The sequence below is a fragment of the Alexandromys fortis genome, unplaced genomic scaffold, assembly GCF_014885135.2.
Source record: "Alexandromys fortis isolate MF-2015 unplaced genomic scaffold, M_Fortis_MF-2015_v1.1 scaffold_36, whole genome shotgun sequence".
Classification (NCBI taxonomy): Eukaryota; Metazoa; Chordata; class Mammalia; order Rodentia; family Cricetidae; genus Alexandromys; species Alexandromys fortis.
This window is the reverse complement of record NW_026067915.1, coordinates 8826589-8844107: the sequence shown is the minus strand read 5'-3', so window position 1 is coordinate 8844107 and position 17519 is coordinate 8826589. Positions and strand designations below refer to the sequence as shown.

The following is a 17519-nucleotide window of genomic DNA, read 5'->3' as shown; positions in this document are numbered from 1 at the left end:
ACCCCCCCCCCAGTGTCTGCATTCCTGCTGCCCCCTCCCACCATCACAACTCAATCTGCCTGTAAAACCTAAGCTCAGCCACCAAGAAAACCTCCCAAAAGTCGTCTACTTCAACAAACAGAAGGATCCTTTGTAGATGAAATAAAAGTAATAATGGTTACAGCCAGGCAAGGTAGCACACACCTTTAACCCCAGCAAGCAAATCTCTGTGAGATCGAGGCCAGCCTGGTGTACAGAGTGAGGTCCAGGACAGCCAAGGCTACACAAAGAAACCCTGTCATGAGGGAAAAGTTACTTGTGGAGCTTTCAGCTGGAGGGGACAAAGGGCTGCTTCTGAGAGGGCCTGAAGATGTGCTATGTACTGATCTGCAAAGGCAACTGCTCAAAGCTTGGCAGTTTAAGATTTACTGAGCCAGTATCTTTGAGATTTGTCAGTTTATTATCGTATTATAAAAAAAACTTTTTGAGAGAAGGTTTCTCTGTGTAGTCCAGAGTGGTCTCAAATTAATTCTTCTCCTGCCCTCCCACTTCTTGTGCAGGAATTACAGGTCTTCACCAACATTTAGCATTTTTTCAACTTTTCTCCTCCTGCTCTCTCTAGACTTTTTCTAGATTTTCTTTATTCTAGCCACATGAGTAGGCTCGTCCCTCTCTCCGCAAAACTGTCGTTGGCAGGAACCTCAATGACCACTAATATTCTTTTACCAATTTAATTTTTTAGTACTTCTTTACCTTAGTTTTTATTTTTTGGGTTTCTTTTTTAAAGATTTATTTATTAATTATGTGTACAGGGGTCTTCCTCCATGTATTCGTGCAGGTCCAGATGGTTGTGAGCCACCATGTGGTTGCTGGGAATTGAACTCAGGACCTCTGGAAGAGCAATTAGTGGTCTTAACCTCTGAGTCATCTCTCCAGCCCCCCCCCCTTTTTTTCCAAGGCAGGATTTCTCTGTAGCTTTGAAGCCTGTCCTGGAACTCATTCTGTAGATCAGGCTGACCTCGAACTCACAGAAATCTGCCTGTCTCTGCCTCCCAGAGATTAAAGGTGTGAGTCACCACCACCTGGCTTAATTACTTTTATTTTCTATGAGAGGGCTTTGCCAGCATATATTGTGTGTATCATATGCATGCCTTGGCTCACAAAGGTCAGAAGAGGGTGTCAGATATCCTGGAATCAGAGCTACAGACGGTTTTGAGGCACCATATGGTGGCTGAGAATCAAAACCAAGTCCTCTGAAAGGGCAGCAAATATTCTTAAGGCTTGAGCTATTTCTCCAGTCTCATTATTTTGTTAATTTTGATTATTATTTGTGTGTGTGAGTGAGTGAGTGATGTATGGGCAAACACCACACACTTATGTGGAGGTCAGAGGACCATTTCAGGAGTCAGCTTTCTCTTACTCTGGGATCCAGGGTCTTAGGGCTTTTTTATCCAATAAGTCATCCCACCAGCTCTATTCTGAGACAGGGCTTCATTATGTTGCCCAGACTACTTCTGCCTCTGCCTCCCAAGTAGTTGAGACTGTAGGCACATGCCACTGCACACTCTGAAGCCAGAAGTTTATTCTTCTGTGTGTATGTGGAGGTGTGTGTTTGGACTGGTAGGCATGTGGAGGCCCGCGGTCAGCCTCGGATGTCATTGCTCAGGAGCTGTTCACCTTGGTTTGTTGCTTGATACAGAATCTCTCCCTGGAGATCATCAACCGGGCTAGGCTGCCTGCCAATCAGCGATCAGCCTGCGTCTGCTGCTCACACTGCGGTTACAAACCCTTGTGGCCACACGTGGCTTTTTCACATGGGTCCTGAGTAGCCTCGGGGTTTCATCCTTGTATGGCAAGCACCTCACTGATTGAACTGTTTCAACCCCAACCCCAGACATCTGTCCCTCACCCTCACTCCTCCAAAGGGCTTGATGCTTGCTCCCTTGGGCTCTAAACACGCATGCTCTTGCACATTGCGCGCACTTCTCTACTCTTGTCCAGTTTTGCGGCTGTGGCTTCGCCTTTCTTACCTCCATCCAACGAAATATTTCAGGGCACGAAAACTGCTCACCACTCCCCTCCTTTACACTCATCACCTCCACCTCCGGCAAGGCCGTGGCCTAAAGTACCACCCCTGGCGTTTACCTCCCACTGTAATCCTCCGATGTCCCTCTCTTGTGGAACTCCACAGTCCTACACCTAGCTGCTGACCCTGCATTTCCTCAAGGCTCACATGTCCAGTGATCATTTGCTTTTCTCCTAGTCTTTAAGACTGTTTTTTTTTTAAAGATTTTTTTTTGAAGATTTATTTTATTTTTTTTATTTTTCAAGACAAGTTGTACCAGGCTTTTTCTTTTGGGCCACCAACCAGCTCCCAATGATGTGAAAATTTATTATCAATTAGGAATGCTTGGTTCTAGCACTTATTTTAATCTGTTTCTCTTTATCTATGTTTTGCCTTGGGGATTTTTATCTTTCTTTTTTTTAATTTATTTATTTATTATGTATACAACATTCTGCCTCCGTGTATGCCAGCACACCAGAGTAGGGGCGCCAGATCTCAGTACAGATGGTTGTGAGCCACCATGTGATTGCTGGGAATTGAACTCAGGACCTCTGGAAGAACAGTCAGTGCTCTTAATCTCTGAGCCATCTCTCCAGCCCTTATCTTTCTTTTTTTGTATATCTATTCTGTGTCTGTCTGTCTGGTGGCCGCTTAGCTTCTGGCCCTGGACATGTCCCTCTTTTTCTTCCTCCTTTTCTTCTTTTTCTAGCCTGGATTCTCTTCCTACTCAGTCTCTCTACCAGCCAGCCCCATCTATCCCTCTCCTGCCTAGCTGCTGGCCCTTCAGCTTTTTAGTAGACCAATTAGGCAGGCAAGGTGAAACAAATATAACACATCTTTACATCGTTAACAAAGGCAGCATAAACAGATGGAGCACTTCTTTACACAGTTAAATATTCCACAAGTCTCTCTTTCCTTTTAAATTATTTATTTGTGATGTGCATGGGTGTTTTGCCTGCATGTATGTCTGTGAAGCATGTGCTTACAAGGACTGTAGAATCCAGAAGAAGGCATCAAACGTTATGGAACTAGAATTATAGACAGTTGTGAGTCCCGTAGCTGGGGGATTTATGTGAGATATTTACATTATAATTCATAACAGTAGCAACATTACAGTTACAGCCAGGTGTAGTGGCATATGCTTTTAAATTCCAGCACTTGGGAAGCAGAGGCAAGAAGATCCCTGAGTTTGAGGCCAGCCTGGTCTACATAGTGAATTCTAGGACAGCCAGGACTACACAGAGAAACCCTGTCTCAAAAAACAAAACAAAAGAAAAATTACAGATATGAAGTAGCAGCAAAATAATTTTATGGTTGGGGGTCAGCACAACATGAGGAACTGTATGTATTAAAGGGTTGCAGCTTTAGGAAGGCTGAGGACCACCCCTCTAGAACGCTGCTCCTGTTTACCTTCTGGGCCCAGAACTAGGCTTGCATACACACACCCTTGCCTGGGATAAAGCATAGAGCCTCAGTTCTGATTACAGTGTCATTCCCCTAAACAATGTGTCTCATAGGAACCAGCACTGGTCATTCCCTGAAAAAAGTTCAGTGCTCCTTGTGGCACCAAAAATAAAACGCAGAGTTCCCCCTAAGGCTGCCGAAGCTTGGTTTGGATGACTTCTCCCCTTAATCCACAGACTCCTGCCCCACCCGTCACAAACGTCTGATGCATATCGATGTCTGCCTCATCTTTTTGTTGTCGTTGTTTTTCGAGACAGAGTTTCTTTGTGTAACTGTCCTGGCTTACCTGGAGCTCACTTTGTAGACCGGGCTGGCCTGGAACTCACAGAGATCCGCTTGCCTCTAACTCCGAAGTGCTGGAATTGAGGGCATGTGCCACCACCACCCAGCTCAGCCACATCTTTGAGTCCTATCTATCCCTCAATTGAACTTCTTGCTCTCGTTCTCCTATATTTTCCTGTCTATTGATAGATCCAGTCGGCCTCGATAGACTCTACCTTTGATTATGGAGTGGCCTCAGGGAAAAGGCTCTGAATATTCTGGCCATAGGCTAGTTTTCCTTTTCCATTCCTTCATGCGATTGATGATACTGGGGAGTGGGAATGTAGACCATAGCCCCGCGATCCCCACTAGAGGGCGGTCCAGCCTACTTCGGCTCAGACCGGGCTAGAGGGATGCCGGAGGGAATTTAGCAGTGGCCCTTCCCTTAAGGTTCTTCGTAGAGCAGAGTAGTCACCGTACTACTCTGTGAATCTCAGTACTACCATTTCCAGGGATTGTCAAGGCCAGCTTTGACAGACCCTGAGTGGCCACAATATCGTCAGATCAGACGACCGGGCGCAGTGCCCACACGTGGGCGTCGCATCGCGGCCCCAGTATTAGAGACCGCTACTTCACCAGGGGACAAATTGAAAAGCTGAGACCACTAGACGAACGCGTGGGGGGCGGGAGGAGGTCGTGTCTGTCCTGCGTCTCTCTAAACCAGGGGGTCCTGAGCTGCTTTTGGCCGTGCGGGGTTGGAAGGCGGAGCTGAAAGGGGTAGGACATCTTCAGTCCGCCCCGCCTCCATTGGCTAGGGCGCTGGGGGCGGGGCAGGGCGCAGCTGCCAGATGTTGGGGCGGTAGCGGCGGGAGCTACGGAGAGCGAGGAGCCTGGGAGTAAGGCAAGGGTGACGACGCCGCTGGCGGGCCGACCCGGCCCACTCTGCGCTGCTCCCGCGGGTGATCGAGAAGGAGCCGAATGACCTGGAGAGGGCTACAGCACCAGCACCAACATGCACAGCGCTCGCCTTGACAGCTTCCTGAGCCAGCTCCGCTGGGAACTGGTGAGGCTTTGGAGTGGGTGTGGTGGTAAGGATGTGTGTGGGGTGCGTGACTGCCGCCTGGCTGGAACAACAAACGGGTACGGAGTGGGCTCCGGGTGCCCATCCGAGTCAGGATGGGGGCAGGGCAGAGCGGTGCAGATGGCCCAGATGGCCCGCTTCGGGTTTCTGACGGTTGGGAGCTGTTCTGGGCATCAGGTAACAGGCGCCCAGCTGGCTCTGCCGGCGGCGGGGGAGGATAGTTGGGAGCGAGGTTTCTTTTGGGGACCTGCAGGGAATACCAAGGGCCTAAAGAAGTACTGTGCTGTCGTGGACATCCCCTACTACGGGCTGGCCTGTACCTCCTTCCTCTACCCTGCCTGCCCGCCCTGGTGGCGCGTGCTGACTTGCCCAGCCCTGCGTGCTGCAGCCTGCAGGACTGCCACCAGCTCTGCGGATCGGAGCCATATGAGCCTCGACTGCCAGTGCCCCCATGTGGGCCCTATGCCTACAGTTCTGCCTTGTTGCCCAGAGGTTTTTCAAGTCCTTGTGAACTTTCTGTTCACGGCTGGCCTAGTCAGACACTAAGCGATGATAAGAAATCCCTCTCCGACTTCTGCTCTCTCTTTCCCTTCAGTTGTGTGGTCGGGACACAGGCTCACCTCCAATGCCTGGCCCACTGCAACCAAAACCCCAAACCGATCCAAGTGTACAGCCCAACCGCCAGTTAAGGGCCTCAGATGCTCTGGAAGAGGACTCTGTCTGCTGTGTGGAAGAGGAAGAGGAAGAGGAAGCCTTGGCAGCGGAAGACAGGGGTGTACCCTTGGTATGTCCTCGGGAACATGCCCTAGACTGGGACTCTGGCTTCTCAGAGGTGTCAGGCAGTACATGGAGAGAGGAAGAGCTGTCGGTACCCCGGCGTCAAGCACCCTCAGAGCGGCCACCTCATAGCCAGCGTTTCTCAGTCAGTGACCTCCCCTTGCGCAGTAGGGCAGCTGTAACTGGTATATCACCTGCCCACCGTCCTCGGCCCAAGTCCACACCAGATGCTTGCCTGGAACATTGGCAGGGATTGGAAGCAGAGGACTGGACGGCAGCCCTGCTGAACAGGGGCCGTAGTCGGCAGCCCCTGGTGCTGGGGGATAACTGTTTTGCTGATTTAGTTCACAATTGGATGGAGCTGCCTGAGGCAGCCAGTGAGGGGAGTGATGGAGGTGTACCCCGAGCCCGTGCTCGACCCCCTCAGTTCCTGCTTGGCCTCTCTGAGCAGCTACGGCGCCGGCTGGCCAGGGCTCGCCGGGCAGCTATGGCAGGAAAGCGGCTATCGTGCCCACCTCGGCCAGAACCTGACCTGCCTGCGGACATCTCACGATTTGCAGCCCTCATGAACTGTCGCAGCCGCCAACCCATCATCTACAATGATGTCAGCTACCTCTGACCTGCCCTCCGCCAGGGACAATAAAGGCCTTTTTCTAGACTGTTGGTTCCTAAACCAATACGAGTGACAAATCTTGACGGTGTACTTGAGCATTATCCCACAGCAAGGAAGCATCCCCAGCCCTGTGGGGCACAGCCAAGACAGGCCAATCTAGACTCTTTCCTCTGCCTTCCGGGGTCCTTGTCTTGCCTCTGTCATACGCATGTCCCTTACATCCATGTTCCATCGCCCATCTTCCCTACTTCCTTCAACAAGTTTTTATTGTTGAGCTGTCTGCTGTAGGCTCAAGATACAGGCCTTGTATGTCTTGTTGGTTATGGCCGAGTGATGGCGTGGTGGCGGCCATCCATGTCACAGCTCATAATGCAGAGGTGGGAAGGCAGTTTCGTCCTCCTCACCCTCACAGCTCAGCTCCAACACCAGGACCCTCCGCCCAGGCTCAGGCTCCCGGCCGGTCACTTGCTGAACCAGTTCTGTCACCCTGGTATGGGAGGGGGTTCAGGGGAGATTTGGTAGGTGAGCTGAGGCAGACAGGGGGCAACCCAGTGTGGACTAGAGGGTGCTGGTGAGCCCTCAGGAGCCTGAACTGGGAGCAGGAGTGGCTCAAGGCAGGAAACATCTGAACTATTTTAGGAGCAGCTGGTGGGGCAGGCAGGAGGCAGGAAGCTGTGGATCCCTTGGAAGTGGGCGGGAGGGGGGGCTGGGCAGTGTATGGGGAGCAAGGGGGGCTAGGCAAGCAGACAGCTACTAAAGTCCCCTTCCTTAGGCTCTTAGCCCCACCCCAAGCCCATTTGTTGGCTCCATTTGGTGGAAGAATGCTTCAAGAAGGTGTGAGGGGCCTAGAATTGGGTTGAGAAAAAGAGGCTGCTACCCATCCTCAACATCCAGGGACATGGTTATGGTCGGGCACTGGCTCACCTGAGACACAGGCACCCAGTCCGCTTTTCCAATAACCATCCTGCAGAATAGAGGACAGCCTGGCCATACAGCAACCTCTTCACCTTCAGTCCGTGTTCTTTCTAGAGAGACAAACATCAGTTACTCAGTGAGCCAGGCTGGGCTGGGCCTGGGGCAGAGGGGAGACAGGGCACACCTGGAGATGGGCCAGCAGTGATGCCAGTGTCCTCTCAGGCTGCCCAGCAGACACCTTCAGGCGGTGCCAACGGGTCCACATCAGGTGATTGAACTATGGGGTGAAGGTGAGGAAGAATTAGATTTCTCGCACAAATCTGCAGCCCCTGGCCCAGTTACTAGCAGCTTTTCTTAGAAGAGAAGCTGCTGAAGAGGCAGGAAGCCGAAGCCAAGGGGGTGTGTGTGGAAGGTGGGATCTGGGCCCAGAGTCTCAGCCCCCTCCCCACCCAGGCTGCGGCCAACACAGGAAATGGAGCTATGGGGCCCTGTACAGGGAAGCAGACATCCATCACACAGGCCAGTTGGAGGCGGGGGTGGGGTGGGTGGCGGAGTGTGTGGGGGTGCTGCTTCCTGAGGAAGCTGGAGCTGGGCTGCTGCAGTCTCCCGATAAAGCTGCTTGTTCCTCAAAGGGGATGCTGGGAGCTGGAGGCTACAGCTCATGCTATTCCCCAGTCCTCACACACAAGGCTCTGTACTGCTCACGGGCACGCGAAAACTAAGGACAACGGTGACAATGGAACCCTACTGACCCAGAGATCCTAGCAGAGACACAGTCTATAGGAGTTTTTATTCTTTCCCATCTTTCTCCTAGTTGGAGAGTTCTGGTGTCTACAGATGAGGACAGATGCAGCAGACACAGAGTCTAATACAAAGGGGCCCTGCTAACCCTTGGAAAGCATACTAGGGTTGAGCTAAGACTATGCTAGAGGCAAGATGGGGACTCCTACCCACCCCCATTCCATGGACAAAGGCGGTCTGTGTGCTGGTTAACAGTGGGGCACCTCACAAAAGCACTCTGTGTGCATGTCCAGAGGGACCCTAGGCTAGCTAGTGACCTCTGTCCTCTCCCCTGGTGAGGGCATTCCTTCTACTTCCTTTCCTGTTCCTCAGGGAAATGCCAACTGTGACAGAGGCTGGGCACAATTGGACACATTACCATCCTGCCTTCATAGGAACACCACACAAACAAAACCAACAACACCCACACATGTGTCCGCATGCACATCCATAAACGCTCACACTGAGGAAGAGCCTTGCTGGCCCATCTGGCACACAGATGTGTAAACTTGATCCCTCCATGCTCACACACCAGGACTGCCCAGACCTTGGTGTACTCTGTAGCGTGAGCATACTGTCCTATAGGGCTGAGAACTTCACTCACGGTAGCAAGCCTGGTGGCCTTTAACTTGGCTTGAGGTGGACAGAACAGGGTTCTACAGAGAGAAGCTAGACTATCCGGGGTTGAGTCTACGGCTGCCCCTCCCTACTCCCTCCCACCAGGATATTATTGAGAAGGAGGGGGTTGTGGGGGGGATGTCTGGCTCCACTAATGAGTTAAAGCTGCAGCTCCCCCAGACCCTGGACTGCAGGGGGTTGGGGGTATGGCTGATGGCTGTTTCCTGTGTCTGAAAGGTCCCAGCCTGGCTTCATAGCAGGAAGGGAGCTGGAGGGAGTCTAGAGGATTCTGCCATAGTCTGGGGCCTGGAGAGAGCCCACAGCTAGAGCCCACACTGTTTATTTGGGTGGGAAAAGGGACGACTCGAGTCTAATGGGAACAAGGGTAGGGTAGCAAGGGCTCACCGACTGGACGGCTGGGGCAGAAGGCACTGCTCGTATGAAGTCATTTTCAGCCAGGTGCAGAGAGCTTTGACGAAAGGAATCAAGGAGCCGTGGCCCACTTACCACCTTATACAGCTCCAGGCCCAATAAGCCTGCCACAACTGCTGTACTGGTGGCAACGGCTGGGATAATCTGGCCCACGGTTTGCTTGATCTGTCAAGGACAGGGCATTTGGTATGGGCTCAAGGTTTAGGACTAAGATTTGGCCCTCCCTTCCAGGCCTAAGCCCCAAAAGGGTGGCGTTACCTGAGCATGGTTGACTGGTAGGATCCCATAGTTCTGAGCTCTCAGGTCAGTTGCTGCTACCACAAAGTCCATATGGAAGTTGCTGTCATCATCCTGCCAGGCCCAAGTCACAGGAGGGTTAGCGCTGCAGCGGTATCCCTGTCACAGCATGTTAGCGCTGCAGCGGTATCCCCCTCACAGGAAGGTTAGCTCTGCAGCGGTATCCATCACAGGAGGGTTAGCGCTGCAGCGGTATCCCTGTCACAGCATGTTAGCGCTGCAGCGGTATCCCTGTCACAGCATGTTAGCGCTGCAGCGGTATCCCTCCCTATGGCCAACTAGATGCCACTGACTGGTCTTTGTACAAATTTTTGGTTGGTATCCACCATCTCCCTCCTTTGCCACACAGTACAACTGAGGTGCAAGGGAAATGGGCTACTTTCGTGGCCTTGGAAGAAGGAAACGCGGATTCTTAGACTACCCCCACTTCCTTACCATCCCCCAGCCCAGTCTGTCATTCCCACTTGGGGTCCCACCTTCCCAAACAGCACAGGTTTCAACGGAGGGCCCTTGCTCCAGTCTTCTAGACGTTCCTGCAGTTCCTTCAGCTGCTCCGGGGCTGTCAGGGAGCAAGGTGTGGGATTAGTCCTTGCTCACTTCCTACACTCTAGAGCCTGTGCTCACTCTAGAGTCTTTGTCTAACCTGCCAGTTGCTGCCGCTTGATCAAATCAAGGATTGATTTGATGCTGCCATCTGCTCCGTCCTCACCTGGGGATCATAGCTAGACATGCTGCAGAACATTTTTTTTCTTTTAAATTCTGAAAGTCTCTCGAGAGAACTGGGATATGTTTTAGGCAGCAAAGAGTGGACCTACTGAGGATGGATATAAACCAAGCAGCAAAGTAAGAGGCCCAGAGGGGGCTGAAGAGATGGCTCAGCAGTTAAGTGCACTTGTTGCTCTTGTAATGGACTCTGGTTCAATTCCCAGCACTTACATGGAAGCTCACAACTGTCTATAACTCCAGTTCTAGGGCTTCAATGCCCTCTTCTGGCTTCTGTGGGCACCAGGCACACATGTGGTACACAGATACACATGTAGGTAAAATACTTATACATATAAAATAAAAATTAAATAAATAACAAAAACTCCCAAAGAAAGCCAGAGGGAGGAAGCAAGCTGGCTATGGGCAGGGGGTAAGCCTTGGATGACTGTATAAGACTAGAACCTCACCAAAGTCAGCCGGAGTAAAGGTACCATCAGAGATGAGGTCTGGGTGCATGGACTCAGGCTTTGGCAGCAGCTCCAACAGTTTCCTGAGTGAAGTCTGGTCTCGTGAGCCAGTAAGCCCATGCATTTGTGCGTACAGGTTGGCAGCTGCCAGCACGTAGAGGAAATGCATGTCCTGAAGCCAGGCAGAGAGCAGGAACAGTTTCATGGGTACATGGGGTGGGTTTCATTTCCCTTTGGTGGGTATGTTTGAATGCCTGGCTGTCTCAAGTACAAGCACCCACATTTGGACAAGGGAGGCTCTCTTTTCGCATCTGCACATCTTAGCAGAATACAAAGGTGGCTACCTCTACTCTAAGGGCACTTATGTCTAAGGATTCCACTCACGTGACTGGGGTCAAATTGCAAGGGCTGTGGACATCTTTTGGATCCTGACCAGAACAGCGTTCCATCCTCGAGCACCTAAGGAAACAGAGGTGGCTGGGCTCAGTCTGGTCTCCTGGAGCCATCAGTTGCCCAGCCACTAACTACCTACTTTATCAGATGGGAAGAGTCTCAGCAGCTCCACGATGCCATCATGGAAGCATAGTTGCCAGTGGCCTAGAGCCCACACCACACAGTCTTGCCAAGTCCGTGGGCGCATTTTTAGGACACCCATCACTTGCTGCAGTATGGTTGGTGTTTGTGTCCTCTCTATGCCCGACAGGGAAGTGCATGCCCTACCGAGAGAGGAGGAAGTTTGAGATTGAACTCTGTGCCTGAATACCTAGACTCCAACCTACCTTCTGTTGTTCATCTTACTGTGGATAGCCGTTGATAGTCTCTGCAGATAGTCTGAAGAGTCCCTCAAATTCATCCCGGGCCCACTGTGGGGGAGGGGAGGATATAAGGTATTAGATGAAGAACTGCTTTGCCGTTTGAGAATTGAGATGGGTAGGGTGGGATACACTTACCTGCAGGACGTGCTCCACTGTGCTGGGGAAGTACTGCAGAGTACACAGAGGGTAGGAGGCAGTTTCAGAAGCTGCAGCCGAGGCAGGACCATTGTAGGTTTCGGTCACATGCGGCACAAACACAGAAGCACTCCCCCGGGTTCCCTGTGTGCCTGCCTCCAGCAGTGGTTTCAGATAGTGGGTACATCGAGCAGCAACATAGTGCCCTGGCAAAAGGGCACAGGGTATGAAGCGAGGCTGCCAGAGTCTTGGGCAAGGAGCTCAGCTCTAAGGTAGTCACTCACGGGCCTCGAAGCTGTCTAAAGCAGCAACAACACCATCCACTCTGGAGAAGAAGTCGTCACCATAGATGTGCTCTGTGGTGGAATCCAACGGGTAGGTACACGGGGTCACTTGTAGGTCTGGGTTTAGACGTTGGGCTGCTCTTGCAGCCACCTCTGCCTTGGGGCTCTGGGAAGAGAGGAAATGGGCACAATATAAGAAAGCAGCCTGAGCTGGGTGGGTGGTACATGCTTTTAATGCCAGCACTCGAGAGCCAGAGGTAGGCAGATCTCTGTGAGTTCGAGGCCAGACTGGTCTATACAGCAAGTTCCAGGACAGGAACCAAAAAACAAAAGCTACACAGAGAGATCATTTCAAACAAACAAACAAACAAAAGAATGCCACCTGAGAAACAAGAATGTAAGAGGGACCAGCACTCACCCCGATGTCCTGGGGCCTGAAGAGGAACTGCCGGCTGAGGTTGGAGCGTTCTATGTGGTCCATGTCGGCTACAGTCACACCTCCATTAGCCTTGACTCCCAGGCCCATTAGGGCAAAACCTTTGAGCATCTCACAGCCAATGGCTCCAGCACCCACCTACTGGCAGGAACAGAATTACCCAGGGCACTTGGTGTGGATTTCCCCAAGACATCCCCACCATCATCCCTCAACTCACCAAGAGGTAACGTTGGTAGCTCAATTTCTCCTGAAAACCAGCCCCAAACACAGCAGTCTGCCCATCGTATCGGCAGTTTCTCTAGGAAACACAGATGGTGGCCAGTGATGGCTGATGCCTGTGCTGTGCGGTCACTCACTGAGTTCTTTAGTCAGGACCTCAGGGCCACTGCTCAGGTTTCTCCTCCAACCCTGATTTTGAACAAGGCTTTCACCATCAGTTCTCACCGGATGGCAGTCCTCAGAATTGGGAAGGAGCTCCTCAGCTTCCGGAAGACATTCAAGGGCATCAAAGTACAGCCACTGGTCCAGGGGCATGAACTTCCTGGAGACTGCCTGGGGGTGGGCACTCACTCTGGGGTTTATGCCAACTCCTTAATCCCAAAACCCTTAGATCCCTTCTAAGGGCTGCACCTGGTTTGATAAAATGCTCCAGCACGGCTGCTTGGTATGTGTGCCCTCTCACACATCCACGGACTTGCCCACTTCCCCAGTCCCTCCCTTTCCCCACCTTTGTCTACCTTCAGGACTTCCTGGGCAGCCACTCCCCCTAGAACGGCTGCCATGGGGCTTAAGCTGCCAGCACTACTCAGGGCAATTGTCCGAATTAAAGCCTCATCCAGCGATTCTTCTTTTGTCCCTTTTAGTGGATCTAGGTCCCGGGCCAGACGCACCACGGTCTCTGCATCAACCTGTGGAATGGCACTCAGGCATAGCATATGCCTCTAGCCCCAGTCCGAATTCTAACCTTCCACTCAAAGCCTTCAGGTACTCATCTACCCTATTCCACGGAAGCAGCAGAATCCTAAGTGGGAAAGCCTGGCATCATTGCTGGGCTGGGAGGCACTAAAAAGGATGTTCAGTACCAGCTAGAGACATTGAAGGCATCACCAACCTGAGCAGTTTTCCAACCTGTCTCTGCAGGCTTGAGGATGGAGCAAGCAGGGTCTACAGGTTATAGGCCTAGTACATCTATGGACATAACCTCTAGTGTAAGATGGTGGTACTCATGCCCTGTTTTTGAGTACAGAATCTGCCTCTAGGGTTCAAACTTGGAGCTGTAAATAGTCACTGAGGTGAGGTTCTGAAAGGTGAGATCCAGGAAGATAGGCTATGTATTGTGCGATGTGGTGCCACTCACAGGATCCCAGGGCTTGGGCAGCCGGCCATGAAGCTTCTGGAACTCATGCAGTGCATGAAAGGCCTGATGCAGGCAGTGAGCACGTTGGACTTCCTGAGTGTTCTGGACCACCACACGGGGCTGAAGCAGAGCTTTGTCCAAGGATTTCTGTAGGGTTGGGGTTGCGTGGCTTAGGACGAGGTCTGGAATGCTGTGCACCCATTGATGGAACCAGGTGCTCCCACCTCAGCGGCACTTGCACTTACATGCCTCACAGTCTTGGATCTCTTGACTTCAGTGACAACCCCACCACGCAAGTAAGGGGAGAAACCTGTTGTGTCTCCAATCTCCAAGGACCCGTCTTCTGGAAGAGATCCAGCCGAGTAAGTTATGACTCCTAAATATAAGTAGTTTCTACATAGCGTTGAGCCAGGGGTTGGATGGAGTAGGGTTGGCTTACTCTGCACACGGACAGGCTGGGGAGAACGCCCGTTGAGTTCAACCATGCCTTCAATGCCTGAGAAAACCACCAAGTCCCCGTCATAGAAGAACTGTCTTTTGGTGTCTTGTCTCAGAGTGACAATGCCGGGCAACCCCTAGGTGAGAGATAGTTTGATTTCAGAGTGCCTATACCTGCCTTCCACAGGCCCTGGCACCTTTCTCTGAATATCAGGTGAATCTCTACACTCAGCACCCACCTGGGAGATATCCTGGATGGCAGCTGTCATGGGTTCTACCTCTGTAGGGTCTTCAACGATGAAGTCCTCACCAAAGTCACAGAACAACCGCCTAGAGTGGTTGGCAGGAGTCACTGAGGAAGCTCATCAGTTGTGAGTGATGGTAGGGACACTGGGACAGGCCCAAGGGGAGGGAGTTCTGGGAAAGACGTGGAAATTAAGATTTGGGCACGTCGAGTGTACTAGAACAGGTCTGGACACTGAGGCTGAGAAACAAGGGTGGAATGGTAGTCCAGAATTAAGAAGACCCTTCGCTAGGCTTGAGGCAGGGTGATAGGGGCAAGCTTCGAGTGGGGAAAACATTGGGGCCAATTGTTGGCAGTGATGTAGTGGGTTATACAGGTAGACTCCTCACCCCACAAGGCCCCGGGTTTCAGCCACCAGAAAGCAGATTTTATTCTCGTGGCAGAAGGTTCCCACCCTCAGCTGTTCTTCTAGTTTGGAGTTGGTCAGCACCACGACCTATATGGATACCAGAAGCACTTGCCACCTTCTGTGCTGCTGAGGGCAGGACGGAGGTACTAGGCTGGCATGCAAACTGGGGCTGGGGTAAGTACCTGAAAAGCCTGCAGCAGGTCGTTAGTGATGTCACCTGTATGGATGGAGATCTGGACAGCTTCATTGAGCTGAGACAATTGTGCTTGAGAGGCCTCAGCCCTGCTCCTTCCCAAGCTCTCTTCTGAGAGGAAAAACTAAGGACAGAACAGTGTAGCTTTAATCAAAGAGACCCCCCTTTGGCCCTGCTCTGAAAGAGAGCATAGAGACCCCAAGAACTCACCTGAGCAGCCAGGTCAGCCCAGCAGGTGGACTGGGGATCGTGCAGGGTGAGGCTGCCTATACCCATAAGGACCAGGTTCTTGGCCACCTCAGCTCCTAGGCCCTGCAGGCCAGATAGCAAGACATTGGCTTCCCGAATCCTCCGCATAGCAGGCAGGCCCAGTACATACCTGTGGTTAAGAAGTAGGAGGGCAGGCAGTTGAGAGACCATAGGTTTGGAGGCCACCCGACTTTGTATCCCACTTGGAGACTCACAGCTGCCTCGAGTATAGCTCCCCATCCATCCTCAGTCGTGGGCTGGATAAGGAGGCGGTAATGTTCACAGCTGCTCTGGGGCGGGGGGGGGGGGGGGGGAGGGGGGGGGGGGGGGGGGGGAGGGAAATGGGGGGGGGGGGGGGGGGGGGGGGGGGGGATAAGGGGAGGTGGCACAGCAGGGCTTGTAACTGATGCAAACAGGAACCTAAGCGCTGGTTGCTGCTTCTTTCAGTTCCCTCCCTGGCTCCTCTGTAACTTCAGGAAAACAGAAGTGAAACTAGACTCTGAATTGGTTCCTAGCTCTCAAACCGGGACTGATGCCAGCCCTCTACAGGCCGATTGGGGTTTATCACCTGAACAAGACCCAGTGTTACAAGAGGGCAGTGGCTCTGAGAGTCAGATCCAAGAGTGGGGAGCATGGGGCAGTTACAAAACGAGGACATATATCCTTATATTGTTTTCAAACTTTTGAAATAATTATAGACTCACAGTAAGTTGTGAAAATAACAGAGTTGCTGTGTGCTGGTCGTGTTTTTCTATCAGCATGTATTGACTACACAAAGTATTGGGCTTCATTTTTCTTTCTCTCTTTCCTTTCTTTTTTGGTTTTTCGAGACAAGGTTTCTCTCTGTAGCCTTGGTTGTACTGGAACTCAGAGATCGCCTGCTTCTGCCTCCCTGAGTGCTGGGATTAAAGGTGTGCCCCACCACTGCCCAACTCATTATGGCATATTTTTTTAAAAAAATTATTATTTCATGTATATTGGTGTTATGCCTGCATGTGTCTGTGTGAGGGTGTCAGATCTTGGAGTCACAGACAGTTGTGAGCTGCCATGTGGGTGCTCTTATCTACTGAGCCATCTCTACGGGTCCCCTACGGCACTCTCGTACAAGGTATAATGTATTTGATCATATTCATCCCCTTAGCTTCTCTAGCCTGCCCCACTTTTGCTGATCCCTCCTCTCGCACGAGTTCCCCTTCAACATTCGCATCTTGTTTCTGTGACTTGCTGAGTTCCATAGGGTTGCTTACAGGAGAGTGGGTGAGAGGGTACTTAAAGAAGCCACCTCCCACCCTGGAAGGGCGGGGCCTTATGAGTCCTTGCTTCCTCCGTAACAGAATGCTCATGCTCACAGGCCCAAATATTGTGCAGATCTTTTTTTTTAAATAATTTATATTTTATGTTCACTGATGTTTTGCTTGCATTCACATCTGTGTGCAGGCATTTGATTCCCTGGAGCTGGAGTCACAGACAGTTGTGAGCTGCCATGTGGGAGCTGGGGATCGAACCTACGTCCTCTGGCAGAGCAGCCTATGCTCTTAACCACTGAGCCATCTCTCCAGTCCCATTGTGCAAATCTTGGACAGGTCACAGCTATTATGAGTTCAAGAGTACCGCAGTCATAGCATGGCCGGAAGACAGTGTTTTGCAGACCCCATCCTCCAGTTCTGACATTATTGCATCCTGTTTTCTATGAGCCTTCTATGCTTCCTGAGCCTTGAGTGGGGCCGGAATGGATGTCTTTTAGGGCTGAGCACTCAACACTTATTGTCCATACTTTGACGAGTTATGAGACTCTGCAGTTACCACTGCCCACTTCAAAAAGAAGCTTCTCTGTGGCTGGAGAGATGGCTCAGCCAGTTAAGAGCACTGGCTGTTCTCCCAAAGGTCCTGGATCAATTCCCAGCAACCATATGGTGTCTCACAGCCATTTATAGTGGGATCTGATGCCCTCTTCTGGCATGCAGGCATAATGCAGATAGAGCACTCATACATAAAACGAATAAATCTTTTTTATTTTTATTTTTTTAAGACAACAGGGTTTCTCTGTGAGCCCTGACTGCCCTGTAACTCACTCTGTAGACCAGGCTAGCCTTGAACTCATAGAGATCCACCTGCCTCTGCTTCCTGAGTGCTAGAATTAAAGGCATATAATGTCAAGCGGCCAACACCACCGGCTTTCTAAAACCCTTTTTATCATCCCAGACAGAAACTGTCAGCAGTAAGCAGTAACTCTGGTTCCCACTCCTAGCCACTATTATATTTGTCTCTGTAAGTTTACCTATTCTAGACAATTCCTGTAAGCAGAACCAGAGTAGCTGTCTATCTCACTTTTTCACTTACATATCTTGAGTTCTTAACCAATAGCCTTACTAGATTCCCACCACTGGGTGGCTGGTGTTATTGCCCCCACTGTATAGATAACATCGAGAGAGGATAATTGACCTAAGACCACTCAGCATGTGCTAGCAGCCAGCCTTTATGTTTTCAGCCAGATGGTGCAATTCC

General features: G+C 51.4%; 2 protein-coding genes across 4 annotated transcripts; one reads left to right on the top strand and one right to left on the bottom strand.

Annotated features, from left to right (window-relative positions):
• The first annotated feature begins 3001 nt into the window (after nt 1-3001).
• Nucleotides 3002-6520, top strand: Inka1 (inka box actin regulator 1). The gene is made up of 2 exons (XM_050139550.1): nt 3002-4832; nt 5446-6520. Exons 1-2 carry the CDS (start codon nt 4782-4784, stop codon nt 6244-6246), a joined length of 852 nt encoding a protein of 283 aa, XP_049995507.1. The 5' UTR covers nt 3002-4781; the 3' UTR covers nt 6247-6520.
• Uba7 (ubiquitin like modifier activating enzyme 7) lies at nt 6459-15479 on the bottom strand. Of its 3 annotated transcripts, none has more exons than XM_050139549.1 (24): nt 15230-15479; nt 14976-15144; nt 14755-14889; nt 14553-14659; nt 14159-14249; nt 13921-14056; nt 13727-13824; nt 13482-13628; nt 12862-13032; nt 12569-12676; nt 12342-12422; nt 12107-12262; nt 11689-11854; nt 11405-11610; nt 11253-11317; nt 10987-11170; nt 10839-10913; nt 10455-10626; nt 9759-9841; nt 9244-9336; nt 8959-9150; nt 7340-7432; nt 7165-7265; nt 6459-6727 (listed from the first exon to the last, which is right to left on the bottom strand). In XM_050139549.1, exons 1-24 carry the CDS (start codon nt 15256-15258, stop codon nt 6598-6600), a joined length of 2988 nt encoding a protein of 995 aa, XP_049995506.1. In that variant the 5' UTR covers nt 15259-15479; the 3' UTR covers nt 6459-6597. The 3 variants fall into 3 exon arrangements, with proteins under 3 accessions (XP_049995506.1, XP_049995504.1, XP_049995505.1); XM_050139547.1 differs by having other exon boundaries at nt 10987-11173; nt 15230-15335; XM_050139548.1 differs by lacking the exons at nt 14553-14659; nt 15230-15479 and having other exon boundaries at nt 10987-11173; nt 14976-15114.
• Nucleotides 15480-17519: the final 2040 nt, after the last annotated feature.